This window comes from Gopherus flavomarginatus, chromosome 1 (assembly GCF_025201925.1).
Source record: "Gopherus flavomarginatus isolate rGopFla2 chromosome 1, rGopFla2.mat.asm, whole genome shotgun sequence".
In the NCBI taxonomy this organism is placed as follows: domain Eukaryota; kingdom Metazoa; phylum Chordata; order Testudines; family Testudinidae; genus Gopherus; species Gopherus flavomarginatus.
The window spans coordinates 105,351,707-105,375,635 of NC_066617.1; the positions used below are offsets into that span (position 1 = coordinate 105,351,707).

At 42.8% G+C, this 23,929-nt stretch overlaps 1 protein-coding gene across 3 annotated transcripts in view; it reads left to right on the plus strand.

Annotated features, from left to right (window-relative positions):
- APPL2 (adaptor protein, phosphotyrosine interacting with PH domain and leucine zipper 2) overlaps window positions 1-23,474 on the plus strand; it is a 61,191-nt gene extending 37,717 nt beyond the window's left edge. For all 3 annotated transcript variants that reach the window (XM_050945639.1, XM_050945629.1, XM_050945650.1), the window contains 13 exons: window positions 1,375-1,457; window positions 9,216-9,374; window positions 10,963-11,151; window positions 12,466-12,508; window positions 12,590-12,646; window positions 12,751-12,839; window positions 14,047-14,205; window positions 14,373-14,422; window positions 17,889-18,063; window positions 19,341-19,377; window positions 19,535-19,675; window positions 21,471-21,518; window positions 22,379-23,474. In XM_050945639.1, coding sequence (XP_050801596.1) covers window positions 1,375-1,457; window positions 9,216-9,374; window positions 10,963-11,151; window positions 12,466-12,508; window positions 12,590-12,646; window positions 12,751-12,839; window positions 14,047-14,205; window positions 14,373-14,422; window positions 17,889-18,063; window positions 19,341-19,377; window positions 19,535-19,675; window positions 21,471-21,518; window positions 22,379-22,510 — 1,362 coding nt within the window. In that variant the 3' untranslated portion in view covers window positions 22,511-23,474. The remainder of the gene's footprint in view (window positions 1-1,374; window positions 1,458-9,215; window positions 9,375-10,962; window positions 11,152-12,465; window positions 12,509-12,589; window positions 12,647-12,750; window positions 12,840-14,046; window positions 14,206-14,372; window positions 14,423-17,888; window positions 18,064-19,340; window positions 19,378-19,534; window positions 19,676-21,470; window positions 21,519-22,378) is intronic.
- Window positions 23,475-23,929: the final 455 nt, after the last annotated feature.

The following is a 23,929-nucleotide window of genomic DNA, read 5'->3' on the forward strand; positions in this document are numbered from 1 at the left end:
TGATGTTCCCTCTTCCTGTCTAGAGTGAGTAGTGTTTTCTCACAGTTCCCCTTCCCGGGCTGATGCAGCAAGCGCTTCCCTTCCTGTTTCAATCTACTTTAACCACTGAGGCCTCTCTGCAGAGTAACACAAGGCATTCCCATTTATCTGCTTGTATGGAAACAAAGTGCCAAGCTGGAATTGTGGACTTTGGATGCCCTATATGGCAATGCCTTGTTTCTGTGAGAATGCAAAGTGTCAGGCCAGCCCGAAGCTACTCGTATTCATACGTAAGAAGCTGTAAAGTGCCTATCTGTCTTTGTACTGTAAGTTGTCCTTATTAATCGGTCAGCTAAAATGTGCACACCTTGTGTTTCATGTTTCCAAAGAGAGGATGAGTATGAGGCTTAGCATATTGGAAATAATTTGGTGGGAGGAGCAACTGTTTGTCTATATGCTGTAGCTGCTTACTCCCATCTCCATGCACAGGATGAAGATAAGATATGGGATCTAATATGAACCAATAGTTAATGCATGAATAGTGTTTGTTTCTTTAGTAATGAATTAACATTTGATTTTATAGGTTTCCATCTAACTCAGGAGCCACTAACTAAAATAGTCTTTCTGAACTCTTCTTAGGAAGGGTAGTTGGTCAGAATGAGTAGGGTTTGTTTTCCTTGCCCCCTATCCATTTCTTCCATAGCAGTCATCTGGTTACACTGATTAAGAGCACAGATGCTAGGGAGGATCATCTCAGGCCAGGTCAACACTAGGAGTACCTTTGTGGTGTAGCTATATGGGTATCCTATACCAGCAAAGCGCTCCTAGTATGAACACAGCTTATACCAGCAAAACTGCCAGCCCTCTCTCCCACCTGCTATACCAGTAAAAGCACAGGTTTATTGGTATAACTGCAGGTACAGTAGGGGCTTTTGCTGCCACAGCTATGTTGGTCATGGATACACATCTTTACACCCCATGCCAACAGATGTCTCTAATGTAGACCTGGCCTTATAAACATAATTAAGGGGGAAAATCCTGGCCCCGGCTTATACAGCAGTACGGAGCACATTAGTGCATACTGCCACATAACTAGGTTCTGCACAATGTTGACAAATCTGGAGTATAGAAGAGGGGTGACATGGTTCTTTAGGCCAGTTAATAGCGTTAATATTAGTAATTTGACTGTCAGTGGTCACTAACCTTCATGTTTGGGGGGCAGAGGGGAAGAGGTGGGAAAGGAGAGGTTGGTGTTTCAGTAATGCCTTAGATTTGAATGGCAGTCTGTGACGTCAGTCACCACAGGATCATGTTCAGCACCTGCCCCACCATCCATTATTTGATTGACAAACCTTTCTTAGATAATTTCCAGAATACCCTTATTATATTTTTCAGATTAACTTTTTTAAGAAGGGAGCAGAGATGTTTTCCAAAAGAATGGACAGCTTTTTATCATCAGTTTCAAACATGGTTCAAAGGTAACACAACACCTAGGTTTCAGTTTGGTTTTCTGTATTTATTTGTGTTAAATTCAAGCAAGATTACTAACGTCCTTCCGTGCCTGGATGGGGCTTGCCCCACATAGGGCCCAGTCCTGCAGTCTTTACTCAGGAAAGGAGTTCCACCAGATGGCTGCAGGGTTGGGCTCAGACTAACAGAGTTTATTGATATATTTTTTTCATTTGCACTTCACTGTGTGAAAGAACAGATGGGTAGGGAGGGGTGTGTTTGTGTGTGTGTATAAAAGGAATATACTATCTGCATTGCAGAGAATACGTGCATAGCAGAGCCAGAAATTTTTTTTCAATGGCAGTTGAGGATCTTTGGAATAAAGCCCAAATACTGTATATTAAATAAGACCGCCCAATTTTTAAAATCTGAGTACCTTTAAAGGACATCCAAAACCCCATTTTTGGACACACAAATCGGCATTTCGGAGCATAAAGAGGGTAAATAAACACCTAATTCCCTTCATGAGTTGAACACCTGTGTTGGAAAAGGATGTCCTGTATGTGATATCATTTAAAAACTTTTAAATGGGGAAAAGTGTAGTCTAAGCCAAAAAAATCCCAACCCCCTAACCATCTTAATAACATTGTTTTATATCATCTGTATTGTTTGATTTCTGTTTTCTAATAGTTTAGGGCCTGATGTAAAGCCTATTTAGTATTAATGAATATAATATTATGGTAGTGCCCAAACTTAGGATTGGGGCCCCATTATGCTGGGTACTGAATAAACATACAAGAAAGACAATCCTTGCCCTAGCTAGCTTAGAATCTACATTGAAATTGATGGGCGTCTTTCTGTTGAGTTCAGTGTGATTTGGATCAAACCCTTACTGAATATTTTCCCAATTTCGTCCTTATGCATTTGGCAAACATTTGTTTTTGCTTGCATTTCTAACGGAGATGGAAATTGACAGTGAAATCCAAATGTATAGACAGTCCTGAAAACATTTTAAATCTTACATTCTAACTGGGACAGATCAGATAAAGCACTAAACAGACTTTTAGGTGGGACACTAAATTGTAAAAAGCAAATAAGGGTTCCAGTTTTTTAACAAAGGCATATCCAAATCCCTGCCTCTTCTGGGCTTGGTGGCCTTCTAAGTATAGATTCATGTGAGAGCAAAGGTCATAAATAACCTGGAATATGTACTAGAAAGGAGTTGCTGTACAGAATTGATCAGTGGTTCATCTACTCTGGTATCTTGAATGTGATAGTGACTAATGCCAGCTGGTTCCAAGGAAGGGATAAACCCCCTCTAATGCACTTGCCCAACTGTTTTATACTATACCAAGATTGGAAAATTTGTTCCTGATCCCAGCTGGCAGACAATCCTCATGCTTCAGGACATAAGTTGGATAATCATAATTTTACCTGCAGTCACATAACTGCAGCTGCCATTCTTGTTCATAGAAGTGTCTAATTTTTCAGTTTCATGAAGCCATTCCCTTTAATAAAATCCCGCAATAGTGTAAATCTCTTTACTGTTCGCACAAATGTATTTTCTTTTTCAGCTTCAATTTTGCTGCCTTCTAACTTCCAACGAGCGCCTGTCTTGTTTCTGGACTGTTCCAAAAGGCATATAAAAGCATGTGACTGGCTTTCACTAAACTGTTGCTTATTTTATATACCTTTTTCCTACTTTGACTTACTTTTATCCTTTCCACATTAAACAGTCCTTAGAAAGATCCCTCCCTATGGTTCAAATCATTCATGTAGGCTAAAGTTCATTTTTTAAACTCCCCAGAGATAGCATGTACCTTCTATTTATGAGATACCACAATGTTTTGTCTATATACAGTAGATCTGTTTATACAGGGCACTTTTCACACTCTAGTTTAGACCATAGAAACATGTTATAGAGTAAGCCCGGGTTTCCCAAAGTCCAGCGGACAGTGGCGTAGCCAGGTTCTAAGAGCAGGGGGAGTGAAAACATAACAAAAGGCGCCACCTGCTGCAAAGCAGCGAAGGGGGGAAAAAAAAGAAAAACCCAAGTCTTGCTGCCAAAGACTTAAAAGTATCATCATCTGCATCTCGGTAACTCGTTGAGATGAACAGTGCTATTCATGCCTCTTCAAGATATTATTTCAGTCTTTCTGCAAACTCAGGCAGACACCACTGAACTGGTTACAGTTGGGTTTTGTTTTCAAGCTTCTATTTTAGCATCTGTTCTAATCACAACAGCTAGACTTTGTTTTTAAAGAACCTGCCGCCCCGAATTACCGACTGCCGAAGACCCGGAGTGACTGAAGCACCCGCCGCCGAAGACCCAGAGCTGCCTGCTGAGAGACACCGGCACTGGATTAGTCCTCAGCCAAGCACAGCCGGAGCCACAAGGTAGCAGGTGCCCCCCAGCAGGCATAAGGAGGAGCGTCACCCGGCCACCACAAAGCGAGGGCCGGGGGAGCAGGAGAAGCGCCAGCTGCAGGAGCCGCCGCCACAAGATGCACGCAGCGGAGCCCAAAGTGAGTGCCTTCGAAGACCCGGACGTGCTGGGAAGCGCCGAGTGAGTGCTTAGGGGAGCAGCTGCTCCCCTGTTCCCACCCAGCTACACTACTGCCAGGCAGGGCCAGCTCTAGCCATTTCGCCGCCCCAAGCACGGCGGCACGCCGCGGGGGGCGCTCTGCCGCTCGCCGGTCCCGCGGCTCCGATGGACCTCCCGCAGGCGTCCCTGCGGATGCTCCACCAGAGCCGCAGGACCAGCGGACCCTCCGCAGGGATGCCTGCGGGAGGTCCACTGGAGCTGCCTGCTGCCTTCCCTGCAACCGGCAGAGCGCGCCCCGTGGCGTGCAGCCCCAAGCACGCGCTTGGCGTGCTGGGGCCTGGAGCTGGCCCTGCTGCCAGCGGACACTCCTATGAGGAAGCACAAAGGACTAGCTGGAGGCAGAGAGGCAGATGGGACTCTCACTTGTGCTCCAGAGTCTCAGCTTTCATTTAAAAACAAAGTCTCTAGCTGTTGTGATTAGAATAGAAGCTTGAAAACACAACCCAAGCATAACCAGTTCAGTGGTGTCTGCCTGAGTTTGCAGAAAGACTGAAACAATATCTTGAAGAGGCATGAATAGCACTGTTCATCTCAATGAGTTACCAAGATGCAGATGATGATACTTTTAAATAGCAATACTGTTAACTATTTGAGTGATCAAAGCCTATAAAAAAAGAAAAGAATCCTCATACATCCTCCAAGTGATCCATATTTTTTGGTGCCACAAGTGGGTGGGCTTAGGAGATGCCAGCCTTTCCCTCCCAACCCACCCTGCGATTAGGGAGGAGACAAGCCCCAGGAGCCCAGCAGAGCCCCACTGAATGGAAAGCCCAGCCTGAGGCCCCACATAAACTCCATATAGGAAAGGTGATTTATTAGAGGAAAAATATTAGTGTTTCCTCAATCACTTCTGTTTAAAAAAAAAAAAAAAAAAAAAAAACCACTAAGCAACACTGTTCTAAACATAGAAAGTAATGTTCTATTTCATGTTTAAATATAATCTAAATAATGTATTCAAGCGTCTCATATCCAATATTGACTTCCATTCCTTACACTAAAAAGCTCACACATTTTAAAATACAATCTAACTTAGTTAAAATTCAAATCTATTGATCAGCCTTTAACCTTGCTTCCTGGGATTGAAGGGAACACAGTTGGTTTTATTTTTCTGGGAGTGGGGCTTTTCAAAGTTTGAAAGTCCTGGAAATGAGCCATTGCAAAGCAGAGCTATAACACTATGTAAGAATGAATATGTCTTTAGTCAGTCAGATCCTGCCTAACCTGGACTAAAATGCAATGTTCTTCATCCAGGTTACTATCACTGCTATGACCCCCAAAAGAACAGCAGCAACTACAGGAGCTATAAAGTTTAGTCTCCGAAGCAGCAGATCAAGTGTAGGGTTGTGGTCTCAGTGAAAGAATTGGCCCCAAATGCAGTTGAAGCAGCTTGCTGTCTGGCTCAGGTAGGCAGTCGCCAGCTCTATGGGTGCCATATTTCATATGGGCTGTAGGCTTACTCTGAGGATTTGTTATGTCTTTGAGGCATTAAAGGAGTTCCTGCTGCCTCTCACATTCAGAGGTTTCCCACACAAGTTGTGAGGGAATCCCAGCCAGCAGAAGTCCAAACATTCCAATAAGCATAAATTATATGTGCAGGTCCAGATGATTTTCTTTTTGTAAGCTAAGTGACAACTATTTGATGCTTCTTCTCTTGCTTCTCCTTGCCATCTATTGGGTGTTGTCAGTAACTCCTGGAGGGCTTGGAAAACCGAATAGAAAAATCCGATGTTTCATGCTGTTAGTTTTTCTGAAAGGAGGGAATGTCTTCTAGCATATTGTCCTTGCAAGGCGCCTACCCAGCTGCAGAAGGCTGACTATTTGTTCTCATATCTTCAGCCTATGTTTTGAAAACAGCTTTCCGTAGCTGAAAAAGGGAAGAACCTTTTCTTCATTCCATCTAGCCAGAGTCTTGCTCTAGGGGGAGTGAAATGACACAAGTATTCGGACCCTCCTCTGTAATTCCAGGTTCATCATTCTATTAGCTGTAGAACCTGCTCTCGTCCCTTTGTTTGTTAGGACAATCAGAGTAAGAGCTGCATAGGTCAGGGATAGCTATAGCTCCTTTTCCCATTTGATGGCCTCTGCAGATCAGAAGGCTGCTTGGTGTTTACAGATTCCGACGTCTCCAGCAACAGCCACCAAAACATCAGAAGGCCACAAAGGATTAAAAGTCCCATTTTAGCAACAAACCCTATTATAAGGGATCCTCTTTGTTCATTTTTCTTAGAAGACAGGCTTAAATAGGTACCATTTTTGACCCTGAATGTTAATAGTGCTCCATAATATACCTTGTTCTTAATATAAACTGCTTTCTTCTTTCCTATTCTGAAAACAGTGACCTTCCTTGTTCATTATTTTAGAATGACACTGGTTAGAACATCATCCCCTGCTGCTGCTTTGATCCTCTGAGGATTAGCCTGCACTATGGGAATTCTCAGCGGAATAGGGCTGGCAGACCCCAGGATCAGGAACCAGAGGGTGGAGGAAGGTGGTGTGAAGTCACCTATAGTCGTCTTCTCCCCAAGTGAGCCAAACGCTGTTGCGGTGCACCTGGGGATCGAGCCCATTGTGTCTCACTTTTAGCTAACCACCATTTTTATAACCGGGGAAGAATATCATCAAACTTATCCTGTCGATCTTTAAGGCTTTTTCAGAATGGCCAGCCTCACACAGAAGGGCATACAGACCCACAATCACTTCCTGACTAAGCCCAGAATGGCTCTTTGGGCAGGAGGGATGTCTGGCCAAATATGAGCTTCTAATGGAGGCATTGCAGAGGCAGGACTTTTAGACTAATCATATGTCTGATTGGTCCATCCGGTCATGGAAATCGGTCAAAACGTTGCCTTCTGATTGGCTCAAGCACTAGGACTGAAAAGACAGTATAGAGGTAGTCTGCTAGTATTTAATGACACAGACCTCTCAGCTCTCTTTTCACATTAGTACAGGCAGCATCAGTTAATGTGAATTTACTCCGAAGCTGAAAATGCATAGTAGTGAAACTGTGGATCCACGTTTGTACAGCACTGTAGTGTGTCTGTTGCTGCATCTGTGTGTGTGTTTGTTTTTTTCTCTAGGTTGAATTTGATACTTTGAGACCCTTTTGCAGTTACCATTCACCACAATGGGAGTTACATAGGGATGTGAGGACAGATTTGAGTTCTGCTTGTTTAATTCTAACCATGTCTGTTTTCTAAATCATGTCTAGGTGGAAGATTTTATTATTTTAAAGTTGTTACAAATGTGAAAGACTTGACTTCACTGGAAGGGACACTGTCAAGAGGAAAATAGAAATTTAAAAAAAAAATCTTATTGGTGTTTCCAATAACAGTGTTAAAATGGAAAGAATTTTTAAAATCTAACATACTTCCCTTTTCCCATTTCTTTAATATTGAACAATGAATCTAGAATGGCCAGACTTTTGTTTAGTCTGTGTCACTTTCTTGTTTTCATGCACTAACCAGTACGGAGGGTTAGGGTTTCCAGTAATGCAGGGGAATGTTTTAACCCACTCTGTCCCTCCTGTTTACAATGATTTTTAAAAAAGTCTATTTGTAAGAGGTTTTGTGAGCCCCTACAAAAAGAGTGAACCTAAGTTTTAGCCCCAAATCACTTGTTTTTCCTTAAGTAGCAATTCCTTGTGTTGTTCCTCCAAGACCTCTGTAGATAAGACAGTTGTGGCAGCTTCAGATTGGGTCAGATTCTGCAAACCATACTCACATGGAATAACACTAAGGTGAGTAAATCATGGAAGTCAACTCAGTGTGAATAAGTGTGAAAAATCTGGCCCTTTGAGTCCAGGCCTTTGTGACTGATGGAGGACTCTGCTGCCCTTCCGTAGGCTGACAGCTGCCACCAGAGCATTTCTGAAAGCGGGGAGCGCTTTTGAAAGGCTCTGATCAACTAATCGGTTCAGTGACAGGAACTCCAGTTAATCATGCAGTTCTCAGAAATAACCAAACCGGTTCTACGAAAGCCAAGACATATTATTATAAAGCCCAGCAGGAACATTACTAGGAACATACCGATTTAGTATTAATGACTGCATCTGTTTGCTCAGCTTCAATCACAATGCTGTTTGGCTGCTTGAAGCTTTGTTTGTGTCTCAAAAAACCAAATCAACCCAGCCTGAGTTTCACAGTTAATGTTTAGCGTTTCGCATTCCTCACAGTCTCTTCACCTCAGCTTCACTCCACTATCCTGCCCTGTCCCCTTCAGCCCCTTCCCTTTTCTTTCCATGTAGCTTATCCCCTTCTAATTAAACTGCTCACTCCCCCCCGCCTCCACTGCTATCACAATGCTCGGTCTGCTTGTGTATTCCACCCCTTTCCCCGCCCTGTGCCTGTCATTTCTGTTTAGACGGTAACTTCTTTCGGGCCTGGACTGTGTACTGCGCTATGTTTGTGCCTACCACAATGGGGCTCCTTTATTGGCTGTTCCTTGGGCACCGCCGTGAAAAACAGAATATAATCCTGCTATCATTTCATGATTTTTGGTCATTTTCATATCTCCTCTCTCCGTATCACTCTACTTTATAATGTTCGGGGAAGAAAACCGCTATCCTTGGTACAAACAGTACTCATTCCAAGAAAAAACACAGTACTATTTGAAATACGTTCACAGTAAATGCTGTTTTTGTAGAAATGCTGTAAATGTGTTTGTACAGCATGCCTACAGTAAACTAGCTGCCAAGCACACATGTTCTTAAACACCAGTATTTCAGGACAAACACCAAGTGAAGAACCTGGCGACACTGTTGCTACCAAATTAAAAACACAGCCTTACCTGTGTTACGTAAGTTTTCAATGTCTCTTTTGCAGGTGCATTTTGTTTCTGTAATCCCAGATTAATTTACTGGGAGTAATTCCTTAATCTTCATCTCTTCTCTCCATTCTTTCATTCCTTCCTGTATTTATTGACCAAGTGCTCATAGAGATCCTTTCATGTGTATTCTTGTAACTATTTTTCTTCTTAAATCCATGTAAAAATCCACTTTATCTTTCCACTGCTCCAAACCAGCAGGGAACTGTGTGTAAACAACTTTTGTGCATTTAATCCAGTTGTGCCACAGTAGCATACAATGTATTTAACATACATATTTTTGTTCTTGCAGGATTACATACATGTTAGATGTGTCCCTGGTTAACTGACTGACAGTAAAACGACTTTGATTTTTTTCCAGCATACAGGGAGAGTTGGATGCTGAAGCTGACGCCATGAGAGTATCCCAGCAGGACTTGCTTTCAGTTAATGAGTCTGTTTACACCCCGGATTCTGATGTCACCTCACCAGCAATCAACAGAAACCTTATTCAGAAGGCTGGTTACCTTAATCTTAGAAAGTAAGAAGAATAGTCCACCTTGTTTGTCTGTGTGACTGGCAGCTGATTTCTGCATTATAACTACCATGAAGATTCTTTGAGTAAAATTTTCAAAAGCGCTTAAGTGATTTCAGGGCCAAGTCTCACTGAAAATCAGTGGGATTAAGACTGCTAAATCATTTAGGCACTTTTGAAAAGTTTACCTTTCAGTTCCTAAATCACCTTAGAAAATGGGATTTAGGAGCCTAAGACATTTTAGGGACTTTTGAAAGTCTTCCTCTTTGTGACTAACTGGTTTTCCCTCTAGCTGAATTCAACTACAAGGCCTGAATTCATGCATTTGAGTGTCTAAAAATAAAATGTCATGTTGGATTGAGGTCTGCAGCTCAGACCTCTGAGACTGAGATCAGGATGATCTCTCTTTTATGGGCTAATGAAAATGCAATACTGTTTACAAGGAGGAGCTAGATTTTTGATTTTAGGGTTTTCATCACAAATTTCCCTTTACACCAACAGGAGTTGTACAGAGAAACCAGGTCTATGGTGTTGAACATATACTCCACTAGAGCTCAATCCTGCAGCGTTTCTTATTACTAACCCTCCCATTGACTTCAGCAGGAGTTATATATATGGAAGAGAAGCAGAGGTGGATGGGGTCTGATTATTGTGTTTTTGAAATAACTTAAATGGAAACCTACATTTGAACAGTTTTTGATAGTTAACTGGATTACAAATGTAACGGTTTAACAGCAGTGTAAGAGATGGGTTACAGCATCATGTAAATGACTCCATAGAAGAATGTATTTTCAATATAAGATTCTACTTGTAGAAGTGTAACTTTTCAAAATTTATGCCCATTTGTGTTGAAATTTCTGCTGCTCCTGATCACTCAAAAGTACAGTAGAACCTCATTTGGAACTGGAAGTTTGCAATCAGGCAGCAGCAAGGACAAAAAAAGGCCAGTACAGTACTGTTAAATGAAAAAATAAAAATAAAAAAAAGATTTGACAAGGTAAGGAAAATGTTTCTGTACTTGTTTCATTTAAATTACTATGGTTAAAAGCAGCATTTTACTTCTGCAGAGTAAAGTTTCAAAGCTATTAAGTCAATATTCAGTTGTAAACTTTTGAAAGAACAACCATAATGTTTTGTTCAGAGTTATAAACAACCTCCAGTCCCAAAGTGTTCATAACTCTGAGGTTCTACTGCATCTTTTTTTTTAATAGAGTACAATAAAATTCCATGCAGCCTCATCTCAGTTGTTTGCCCTAAACCTTCTGCTGTTCGCAACTAGGAAATACTGCAAATGATCGTTCATTTTAAACTTGAATCACTCAAAACCAGCTGCTCCTTAACCCTTCCGTTTGCCCTGGGAATGCGTCTCCATTGTGGTTGGGTGTCTTTTGACATGTTTGTTGAAATTTAGTTTTCAAGTTACAAAGATCCATGTTTGACAATAAGGATCAGAACTGCATCTGCAGCAGGACCTGCTCAGAGTTTGGCAGGGGTGGTTTCTGATCCAGGAATTGAATTTGGGGTTATATCTAACTAGAAATATTGTGCTAACTGGTCTTAATTCGGTGTAGTAAATTCTCTTAATTCTCTATAGTAAAACAGGCCTGGTGACTACAACCTGGGACAGACTCTATTTCTTCACTCAAGGAGGAAACCTGATGTGCCAGCCCAGGGGAGCAGTAGCTGGAGGACTGATTCAGGACTTGGATAACTGCTCTGTAATGGCAGTGGACTGTGAAGACCGACGATATTGCTTTCAAATCACCACTCCTACAGGAAAATCGTATGGGTCACAATTTTTCTGTTAGAGAGCAACCAGTCATGTCCGGTGTATCAGATGGGGTTTCAGAATGCCTAATTGTTGTGTGAACACAGGTCCCTAGTGACAGCCATTTTAACAGAGCTGGATTGCCATCATAACGCTGACCTACAGGAAATAAGAGTATTTTTGCACATTTAAATCAAGTGCACACGTTCCATAAATGATGAATGTTGTGTCCTTTAGGAATAGGGTATTCACACAACTCGGGTTGCTGGCTGTCCACAGAGAGGCACAGTTTAGTAGCCTGAGTGTAGGACTTTGGAATCAGGTACTCCAGAATGCCAGCTCTGACATTCATTGCCTCTGTAGATTTATGATAGCTCAGTTCTCTATGTGCAAAATGTGAATAATACCGACTTGCCTACCTCAGAGTGCTGTGAAAGCTTCATTAGCTGAAGTACTCGTGAGTACCGTCAACATGAGTGCAGAGCCAAGTGTCCGGTATAACCCTATGGATTAAGGCTGTAACAGTCATGATTTTTTTGGTGCAAAAGTTGCAGCTGTGGCTTGTTAAAGCTAAGCTGTGGTTTTGGTGTGGTCAGTTCAAGTACCACAAAACAAATAACCGCACACAAAAATAGAAAGAGATACACCCCCATGTAAGCTGCAGCACCTTCTGCCAAGGTACGCAGCTTGCCTTTCCGAGCAGGGCAGCAGCACAGAAGGGACAATGTGTGTCCCACCTGGCTCTCAAAGCCAGCATGATGGAAGGGCAGCTGAGCCAGGTTTGAGTGGCATTGCAACCCTGCACAGCAGCTCGCAAAGCTGAGCAAGTGGTATTGCAACCTGGCGCACTGGGTCACAACGCCACTCAAATTCATGGCAACTATAGAAAGTTGTGGTGTGTGTTTAAAAGATGCGGTTTCCCCAGCGAAATAACGGCTTGTGATTTTCTTACAGCCTTATCTATGATATAGAATCGCAGTAGTTAAAGATCAATTTATGAGATTATTGAAAAAAGCAACAGAGTCCTGTGGCACCTTATAGACTAACAGAAGTATTGGAGCATGAGCTTTTGTGGGTGAATACCCACTTGCATCTGACAAAGTGGGTATTCACCCACGAAAGCTCATGCTCCAATACGTCTGTTAGTCTATAGGGTGCCACAGGACTGTCATTTTTTACAGATCCAGACTAACACGGCTACCCCTCTGATACTTGAGATTAATGAGTCTCCCCCCTTGAAACTAACTGTCTCTGTGTGCAGGGAGAGTGAGTGCATGTAATATAACAATGATACCAGAAAAACATGAAGCTAATGTATTTGTGTTTTAGGGGGATAACCCTTCAAGCAGAAAGTAAAAAAGAATACGAGGAGGTAAAATATTTCATTGGTTAATGTTTTTACTTTCTTATCCCTTAAATAGTTTGGAGTGTTCAGTTTCTTTTCTCCTTACAGTGGATATGTGCAATCAACAACATCTCCAGGCAGATCTATCTCACCGACAATCCAGAGGTGAGCGCTTTTTTGTTTTCATCTGTTCTTTCCAACTTGCTTTGTTGGCATAGCACAGGACCCATAGCGTTGCTGTAAGGGTGAAATGTCATTTTGTTTTGTAGGCTGTTGCAATCAAGTTAAATCAGACAGCCCTTCAGGCAGTGACTCCCATCACAAGCTTTGGAAAAAAACATGAAAGTTTGCGTCCCAGGTAACACTCGCTTTTCTGTAGGAGTGATTTTTGCAGTTGTGCAGTCAGTCAGACTCCGCTTATGGGGCAAGACAGATGTGGGAAGCTCTGACCCTGCAACTCTGTCCATTCCAGCAGATCCCTGTGCCTGTGTGGAATCCCAGTGAAGGCAATGGGATCCAATATGAGTTCAGGGCTCTGCTGCAATACAGTCCAGCTTGCAGGATCAGGGCCCCAGCCACTTCCAATTTTAACATACAGGTGGGGTTTCTCCTATTCATTTGTTATGAAACAGACACAGTACTTAGATTGTAAACTCTTCGGGGCAGGGACAGTTTTGTTATATGCTTATATAGTGCCCAGTACAATGGGGTCCTGATTGCTAATTGGGGGCCCTTGAATGCTGTCACCATACAAATTCGATGTAGACTGCCTTTCCCTATTCCTGTCTGTACTCTGAAACGAGCACAAGGAGTCGTCTTGCAGTCTTTGCTGGGTCTGATCCTGGACCCATTCAAGTCAGGTGTTAAAGCCTCTATCCCCAAATAGAGGTTGTTAGTGAAGCTGTGTGCACCTGGATGTAAAAAACAAACAAATGTTTTCCATTGAACTTTTCTTGAGAAATCCAGCCTCTTGACCAGCAAGAACTCCTCAGTCTCTGTGACGGGTCCAAAGCCAGCTCCAGAGACAGACTATATTCATGCTCTGAATGCATGATCCTAAAAGCAGAGCACTAAATAAAGTAGAGCAAATTAGAGTAGAGTGGGCAGTCAGAGGGTGGGGAAAAGGGGGGTTGAATGGGGGCAAGGGTCTTGGGGGAGCAGTCAGGAAGGAGAGGGGGCTGGATGGGTCGGTGGGAGGCAATCAGCTCATCACTGGGTAGAGTTGTACTTGAGCAGATAGACTGGCGCAGTTCTGATTATAACCAATAGAGGGCAGTGGTGTGCACATCATTCACCATGGTAACATGTAACCAAGAGCAGGCACTGGCTTTCATTTGGAATTTGTTCCTTCTTTTCGGATGTAGCAACATTTCTTTTCACTAGTAAGTGATTTTATTTATGACGATGAAGAGGAAGAGAAATTCAGTTAGTAGCCTCAGGGATGTGTTAATATTGCAGTTTGCTTATTGGGGGCAATGAACACTGGGATTTGGTGTAAACCTGTCTTCCTTCCAATGTTACGACATTACATTTTCATTCAAACCCTTTCTCCATTTTCCATGTAGCCAGAATGTGAAGAATATGGAGATGGTGAGTGACAGGATCATCCCTAAAGAACTGTCCACCAAACCCGATTGCACAGAGTTAATTGCACCTGGAACACCAATTCAGTTTGACATGGTACTTCCTGCAACTGAATTCCTGGATCAAAACAGAGGTGGCAGGTACAACCAGCTAAAGTTCAACAACTTTGACCAGACAGTTTGAGAGGAAAGGGCTATTCCCTTTCCGACGTTTGTGTGTGATCATTCAAACCGATGAGAATTTTCATAAAATCAGTCAGCTGCTCTGAGCACATATGTGATTAGATTTTCTTAAAAATATTCTTCAGGCGCACAAACCCATTTGGAGAATCTGAAGACAGCAAGAACGATGAGGAAGGTAAACACTTTTTTTTGGCTCATTGTAATGGGGTAATAGTCCCAAGTGTATGTATAGTGGTATTAACGGCTTTATAGATGGTTTTTCAGCCCAGTGCTGGGTGCCCGATCAGCAGCCGCTGTTGTCGCTACCTCCCTACAAGTCTTGCAACCCCCTTTTGGGTTGGGACCCCCCCAGTTTGAGAAATGCTGACCTAATATAAGGGGCCTCTGATCCTGACTGAGGCTTGTGGGTAGGGCTCTACCCAAATAAAGGATGCGAAAAACACCTCACAGACCCTGAAATCTAGCTATTGGAGGGGGGGAAGGGGGCAGGGCTGGGATGCCTCAGCCGGGGGCTCCTACCAAGCACCAGGCTCCAGCTGCTAGTCCCGGCAGGGCTGGGGAGGGATGGAACTTCCTCTTCCCCTGTATAGCTACTACTGGGGGGAGAGATCAGACCCACCTCCAGGTACCTCTGCTGCCTGCAGCAAGCTCTGTGGCTGAAGATAGTACAGAAGCAAGCGTAACAATCCCATGACCCCCTTGCAACAGCTTTGTGACTCCTCCCAATGACACCCCCTGCCCCCAGTTACAGCACGGTGACATTTCAGATGTAAACATCTGAAAGCATGAAATGGAGTAATTTTACAATCCTACCACTGGAATTAACCAAAATAGACCATGCATTTGGTAGGGCCCTACGGTTCTGGGTGCTGCTGTATAGTACAGATAGTAAATAAGAGCTTGTGATGGAGATGGGCACTTAGCTTAGTATACAGTAAGCACGGAAGGCTTACAAGGGCCTCATTAGAACAGGAAAGCAGCCATTGAAGTCTGAGAGGACCACAGACAAAGAAGAAACTCACCATGCTCTCTTGCTCCTGCCACCCCACAGAGCAAACCATCAAGAATAGAACAAATCGGAAAACGGAAATTTTACCACGAGATTAGAACCTGAGGCTTTATGCAAAATTATTGTATAATTTTTAAGAGTGATAAATAAATAGTCAGTCCAACTACTTAATAGAGCTGGAGCAGCAGTGAGAGAGAGACGGAGGGTATTATTACAAGAAGTCAAAAAGAAAAAATTTTAATCAGTTACAAAAATTTCAATATATATTTTTCTGCTATAATTCTTATTTGTTACACTTGCATGCAATCCAAGTGTTTGGTAAAGCTGAGTCAGACTAAAACCCTGTGCCTTTCACATCATTTCCTCTTCAATCATATTCCCTATTAGCCAGGTATGTCTACACTATGGGATTATTCTGATTTTACATAAACCAGTTTTGTAAAACAGATTGTATAAAGTCGAGTGCACGCAGCCACACTAAGCACATTAATTTGGCAGTGTGCATTCATGTACCGAGTCTAGCGTCGATTTCTGGAGCGTTGCACTGTGGGTAGCTATGCCATAGCTATCCCATAGTTCCCGCAGTCTCCCCTGCCCATTGGAATTCTGGGTTGAGATCCCAATGCAAAAACAGTGTCGCAGGTGATTCTGGGTAAATGTCGTCTTCAGTCCTTCCTCCTTGAAAGCAGTGGTAGACAATCATTTCACGCCCTTTTTCCCTGGATTGCCCTGGCAGACGCCATAGCATGGCAACCATGGAGCCTGTTTAGCCTTTTGTCACAGTCACCGTATGTGTACTGGATGCTGCTGATAGACGCGGTAGTGCAGTGCTACACAGCAGCATTCATTTGCCTTTGCAAGGTAGCAGACGGTTACCATCCCTATTGCACTGTCTGCCATGCCATTGTAAATTGGCGATGAGATGACGGTTATTAGTCGTTCTGTACCGTCTACTGCTGTCATGGGTGCTCCTGGCTGGCCTCGCTGAGGTTGGCCGGGGGCGCACGGACAAAAATGAGAATGACTCCCCGGGTCATTCCCTTCTTTATGTTGTGTCTAAAAATAGTCAGTCCTGCCTAGAATATGGGGCAAGTGTACTCGAGAACCAGAGGGCACAGCCGCTCTGTGTCAGAGCCCCAGAGATCCCGCAGAAATGATCACCTTCATGCCATTCTAGGGGGGTGCCCCTGCAACAACCCCACCCGTTGCTTCTCTCCTCCTCCAACCCTCCTAAGCTACGGTGGCAGTGTCCCCCTATTTGTGTGATGAAGTAATAAAGAATGCAGGAATAAGAAACACTGACTTTTTAGTGAGATAAAATGAGGGGGAGGAAGCCTCCAGCTGCTATGATAGTCCAGGCAGGACATTAAAGGGTGCCGAGGGAGAGGAGCCCAGCCTCCCGGTGCTGTGATAGTCCAGGTAGTACAGAATCTTTTCTTTAGACATGAAAGGGGGGGCAGGGCTGATGGAGCTCAGCCTCCAGTTGCTATGATGAAGGCGGTTACCAGCCATTCTGTACCATCTGCTGGGGATGACCGGGAGTCATTCCCATTTTTACTCAGGCGCCCCCGGCCGACCTCACCGAGGCCAGCCAGGAGCACTCATGAGCTGACGATGAAGATGGATATCAGTCATATTGTACCGTCTGCCATCGGGAAGGGGATGCTGGTGTTCAGCACCCCATCTACCAGCAGCATGCAGTAGACATAGGGTGACATTGAAAAAAGGCGAGAAACGTTTTTTTTCCCTTTTTTTTCGGCAGGGGGGAAGGGTGTAAATTGACAACATATACCCTGAAACACCCGGGAAAATGTTTTTGACCCTTCAGGCATTGGGAGCTCAGCCAAGAATGCAAATACTTTTCGGAGACTGCGGGGACTATGGGATAGCTGGAGTCCTCAGTACCCCCGCCCTCCCTCTATGAGCGCCCATTTCATTCTTCGGCTTTCCGTTATGCTTGTCACACAGCACTGTGCTGTGGATTGTATCATAGCCTGGAGATTTTTTCAAATGCTTTGTCATTTCGTCTTCTGTAACGGAGCTCTAATAGAACAGATTTGTCTCCCCATACAGCCATCAGATCGAGTATCTCCCGTATGGCCTATGTTGGAGCTCTTTTTGGATTTGGGACTGCATCGCCACCCATGCTGATCAGAGCTCCACGCTGGGCAAACAGAAAATGCAATTCAAAACTTCGCGGGGCTTTTCCTGTCTCCCTGGCCAGTGCAGCCGAGTTCAGATCGCTTTCCAGAGCAGTCACAGTGATGCACTGTGGGATACCGCCTGGAGCCCAATATCGTCGATTTGCGGCCACACTAACCCTAATCCGACATAGCAATACCGATTTCAGCGCTACTCCCCTCGTCGGGGAGGAGTACAGAAACCAGTTTAAAGAGGCCTTTATATCGATATAAAGGGCCTCGTTGTGTGGATGGGTGCAGGGTTAAATCGGTTTAACGCTGCTAAATTCTGTTTAAATGCGTAGTGTAGACCAGGCCACAGTTATCCCAAGTTACGACCCGGTAATTGACCACAGTTTTTCAGAACAGTTCTAGTAGTAATTAGATTTTTGATAACTCTGAACACAGGCGTGAATCAGTGTAGTACAGGAGACCATTCCTTTGTTTTCCAGATTCACTCTTGCAGCAGATGTTTGTAGTTCGGTTTTTAGGATCTATGGCTGTTCAATCAGATGATACAAATGAGGTGATTTATGAAGCTATGAGGCAAGTGTTGGCTGCTCGTGCCATCCATAACATCTTCCGTACAACTGAATCCCATCTAATGGTCACCACCAAGAGTCTCAGGTAGAGTAAAATTCTTAACACTCTCAGCCCTACTGTTCTGTTTTCCATCTGAGGTATCTATAGGCGACAGGGTGTTTTTAAATACACCACCTTCCTTTCCCCAAAGGGTAGGAGACTTGCACATATGGATCTCTACAGACAAAACAGCAAAAGCCTCATTGTTACAGGCATAATTTTTTTTAATTATAAAGCCAATTGTGTCACTACAGTGGAGGGAGTTCTAGCAGCCATACTGTAACCATTGCCTTTTGTAACAGACCAATGACTGGGCCTCCCATTCAGATCTCTTTAGAGTGAGACTATAAATTCTAGCAATAAACAAATCCAAAAGTTGCTCCAGTATCATCTAAAAGTTTGAAATTGGGGGTTTCTCCTTACCTGGGTGGGCCCCAGCTTCTGGGACTTGCTGTTGTAGAGGACTCCAACTCACGCAAGTTAGAAATCATCCCATCCAAATTTTCAGGATGCAGTAAGGCTGCATGTTAGTTCATGAACAGTAGCAGAGAGGTCTAGAAAGATCACCTCTGTGCAGACACTCCTCCTTCACTTTGAATTTGAAACACAATACTGCAAAATAGATCACTTGTCCAGTTTTATTGCTTTAAAATAAGTGTCAAAGCTGCCTTCCCATCAAAACTTTCAGATAGGTGAGCCAGTGCACAAGTCAGGGCTCACGCACACACACTTGGGGAGAAAAAAACTCTTTATTTTGGGTGTTTTTGTGAATTTGATAATGTACAAGTACAAACCTGTGTCGTACTAGTTCATGGCACATAGACTATCCAAGTTTCCTGTGTCATCAGAAAGGCAGCATGGCCCAGGGCAAAGGGCACTGGGCTGGGAGTCAGGGGAGCTGAATTCCATTCCTGGCTTTGCCACTGACCTACTGCAAGACTTTAGGCAAATCAATTCAAGTGTGTGCCTCAGTTTACTCCTGTGTTAAATAGAGATAATGATCCTCTTTCTTTTGTAAAAGGTTTAAGCCAGTAGCTCTCTCACTTTTGTACTGGTGACCCCTTTCACATAGCAAGCCTCTGAATGTGACTCCCCCTTATAAATTAAAAGAACTTTTTCATATATTTAACACAATTATAAATGCTGGAGGCAAAGTGGGGTTTGGGGTGGAAGTTGACAGCTCGTGACCCCCCCCCCCCGTAATAACTTCACACCCCCCCTGAGGGGTCCCGCCCCCCCTTTGAGAACCCCTGGGTTAAGCTATATGGCTGAAGTCATTACAAAAGTGCTCAATATTCTTACTTAAAACTTTATAATTGCAGGTTAATAGATCCTCAAACCCAAGTTACACGAACAACTGTAAGTAATTCTTCGTGTTGATAGTAAAGTTTAAATAATTGCAACATCTCTTTGATTGTTTCCCTCTGCACTGATGATATTTAATCCCAGAGAGGATTGGTCTCCCACCCTAGTTGAGCTTTTGCTAGTTGTAAAGCTCTCTAATATGCTTTTCCAGTTTGAACTTGCCAGCGTGACGCAGTTTGCTGCCCATCAGGATAACAAGAGACTGCTTGGTTTTGTGGTCCGTGTCACCGAGTCACTGGGGGAAGAATCCATGAGTGCGAATATTTTTGAGAGCAACACAGAAGGCGAAAAGGTCTTGTGTTTTATATTGTATTTTTTATACAGTTTTTTAAAAAAAATGAATCATAGTGTCAGTTTGCCTTTTGGAAGCCTCTTATAGGGGGAGTGTTACAGAAACAGAGTCAGATGGTTTCCTTTATTCTTAATCTAATGATTGAGGGACATGTGATGGCATAAGACAGCACATAGTAGGATCAGCATTCACATAAGTTCCTTTCTATCTAAGGTCTTAGGAGTCAGTGTCCAGCACCAAGGTTGTCACTTGTATTGTGACAGTTACCTTTAAGTTGTTGTATGCAGTATAGTTGTAGCTGTCAGTCCCAGGCTATTAGAGAGAGAAGTTGCATAAGGTAATTTCTTTTATTGGACCAATATGTAATCTTGAGAGACAAGCTTTTGAGCTGCCCAGAGCTCTTCTTCCGGTCTGGAAAAGGTGCATCCAGTGTCACAGCTAAACGCAAGGTGGAACAGATTGTTTTGCATAAGTAATCAACACACATTCTAAGGGACCATTCAAGCCCTGAAAAGCACTGTGTGGCTCGAAAGCTTTTCTCTCTCACTAACCAGCTGTGGGCCAATAGAAAATCTTCCCATACCCATATTTTCTCTCCAACTACCTTTAAGAAAACATGAATTGTGGGATAGTTGAAATAGATTGACAGCGGAGTGGGAGTGTTAACTCATTTCCTAATCTCCCAGACTTTACAACTTCTTATAGAGAAGACAATGCAGAATATGGCTCTGGTTTGATACTAATGGATACAGCTGCACATGAGGTAACAGAAGGCTGTCCAAAAAACAAGTAGTAAAGATGGGAGAGACCAAGCCCACCATTTTGTTTTGCATTCTTAAGACCACTACTGATGTGGAAGAATTTTCATTCGTAACTAAGACCCCTGCCTCCCAGTTGATGTGGGTGTTTCTCTGTCTCCTGTTGAAGTTGTTCAACGGTGGATGAATAATTAGTCATGAAAGCAGGGAGACTGGAGCTTAGTCTCCCACCTCCCAGGTACATAGCCTAACCACTGAACTACAGCATCATTCTCTCTTGCCCAATGACTAAGTATTTATCCAAAATGGAACAGCTTCAACAGGAGAAACTGGGGGAGCCCACATCCGAATAACCCACAACTCAGTAGTTAGAGCTCTGGTGAGAGATGGGAGATCTTCAATCAAATCCTCTCCCTATCTGTCTGAGGGGGCAGATTGAACCTGGGTCTCCCTCATCTTATGCAAGTGCTCTAACCATTGGGCTAGAAGTTGAGGTGGTTACCACCACCACATCCTCCAGCTGTTTTGTGCAGACTGAGGCAGTGCTTAATCCCTTCGCCCAGGAAACAAGTTAGGTGCCAGGTTCCTGCTTGTGAATCATAAGCAGAGCTAGGCACCTCCCTACAGCTGGAATTAGGTGTCTATCTCCATGAGGGAGCTGTTCTTAGGATACACCCCTCTTGTTGGCACCTCTCCACCTAGCGTGCTGGTTTTTTGTGGCTCTCCCTGTTCTTTGTACAGGGAGTCTAGATGCCTGACTTAGGCTTTGTGGAGCTGAGTGGTGTTCCTGTGATTTCCCAAGCATCTAAAAAGCTGAGTGTCATAATGCTTTGGGTCACTAAGGGTGCATTGGAGCAGATGCTAGCTTTGTAAAACAGACAGATTTAGACATGCAGTCCTATGATAATAGGCTTCAAGAGAGATACTCTAGCTATACAAACAGTCTGAGATGTATGAAGCATCATCAATGAAAATTCATCAAGTTAGCATAGATTTTTAAAGTTTTACTAGAAACTAAGTCCACTTTTTTTTTTCAGATTTGTTATGCAATAAGCTTGGGAAAGGAAATTATTGAGGCTCAAAAGGTGAAGTATGCTTGTTTTGTTTTGATTTCCTCTCACCAATCTCACTGTAATCTCATTTATTTCCTGTAAATTTGACTGCACTGTTTGGCTGTCTTACAGTGTATGTAAAACACAATACGATACAAACTGAAGACTACTGCTGCTACTGCACATCGAGCAGGGACATGCATTTAACTCAGTCATCAGCTAAACAGTACAAGTTTACGTTTAATCTGATTCTGCACCAACATACATCGAATTTATAGATATGCAATTGTCCACTGCAGGGACAAGTTTAAAAATAAGCCCTCTGAGTTAGTGAAAAAAGCACCTAAAAATGAAAAATTGAGATTTCTGCACTAATACTTCACAGTAACTATCCCCAACTCTTCTCCTCGGGGCTCAAAAGTTAGGATGTGTGTTTTCCACCCAAAATAAATGAAAGTTACAATTGTGAAGATTCATATCAAAATCTCATCCTTTACCAAAATTTTCCTACACATTTCTGGTGTCACTGGAGTTCCAAAGCATGTTAGATGTATCAATAGTTTACACAATAAGCAAAGTACCCTTTCTCCCAGAAAACAGGGTAAACTCATTTCTTCAATGTTGACAAGTTACCCACAATTTTCACCAAATATTTCAAGGGCTGGAGTAGTAATTCTAGGCAAGAGCAGCAAATAAAAGCTCTAATCCTGAAAACAGTCATGCCTGTGTCTAATTTTGCACAAGTAGTCTCACTGTACTGCAAAGTTGGGGCCAAAGTCTCATTTACATATATAGCTGTATTTTAAAATGTCATGCAAAGAAGCTCTGTATGCTCAAAAAAGAAAGATACCACAGCTTGTTGAACTTAATGTTCATTAACATCTTCATTTCAGGATCCAGAAGCACTAGCTCAGTTAATGATGTCCATGCCGCTAACAAATGATGGCAAATTCAAATTATTGAATGACCAATCAGAAGAGGATGGAGCCATACCTGAAGAGAGGGGGGAAGAGTCAGAAGCATAAACTTTTCATTCCTTGTATGTTGGTTGGGAAGGGGGAAAGCAGGGAGTCTTTTTTGCAAAGATCTCAAATGTTTGTGCACACCTTGGGCCACATTCTGTTTTCTCTTATAGTAATGAGAATAAGGAGTAACTGAGTGTAGTTTCTCTTGACTTACAATGGAGTGAGAGCAGAATTTTGCCTTCTGGGTTTGTTTGAAATAGCTGACAATCTTTTGTGGAGTGTTTCAATGTTAGCTCCTTGATGCTGACTGTTCGAAGCGAAGGGTTAATGTCACATTCTTCAGATTTATACACTTTTAGTTAGTTTGGAGGTGCTGATCACCTTATCATTGACTTCAGTTGGAGTTGTGGATGCCCAGTCTCTCTGAAAATCAGGCCACTGTAAAAATTTTGTACGTGTAGTGATCAGTAATTTCCATAGTTTGCATGATATAGTGTATCTGAATGAAGGTTAAGAAAAATGCACTATTTACTTTATTTTCAAATGAAGTTTTTTAGTTTCTAGTGTACTTTAAGTGTTACAAGAATTTATCTTTTGTGCTAGTTTCTTTACAGAACTATTTGATAAACACTAATTTTTTCCTATTAATCTATTTTTGTATTGCACCTAGAATAAGCTTACAAAATAAATTTAAGTGCCTATTCATCTTCATAGGGACCACACTTACTCAGTTACAGAATGTCTAAATCCTGGATATAACAACGCCTGGATTTGTTAGTTTTAAATACAACCAAAATGCAAACAGAATCCAGAAATAGTCAAGGAATTTGCATGCTTGTGTGTGGTTTTTAGATGGTTAAGCTTCTTGAAAGTAGCAGCCTGGGATAACGGTCATAAGTCAGTATGTTTATTGCGTTAAGTATGGTTGTAAATTTAACATTAATTTTATGGTGAAATATAAAGTCTGACAGTCTGCAAAAGTCTTCAATAAAAAAAAGTTTACCAATAAAATGCTAGATTATAAGTCTGTGTGTTAGTGACTGGTAGCTTGCCTAAACGGAGGTATTTTGTGCACTGGCTAGGGAGTTTTCTCCAGTTTCATCTGCAATAAGTTATACAGGACTTGCTTATGGAGGCTTTGCCATTTTGTGTTGCATAGTCAAGAAGCAGCTTGTCAGTTGGATTACTGAAGACTGTATGCAGTGGCAAATACTTTAACGATAGACATCACAGGAAAACCCATACAGCATTGGTTCATGCTGTTCTCTATCTCTAGTTTCATTTAAAAAACTTAGCTGGAATAGCTGAGTAAAACTGATTGAATTAAATCTAAATTTTTTTGGGGCACTTAAGAAATTAGCTTTTCTGATACTAGTACAGGGATCGGCCACCTTTAGCAAGTGGCGGGCCAGGCCGCCTGCAGGTGCGGCTGATCATGGCTCCCACTGGCTGCAGTTCGCTGGTCAGGGGCAATGGGAA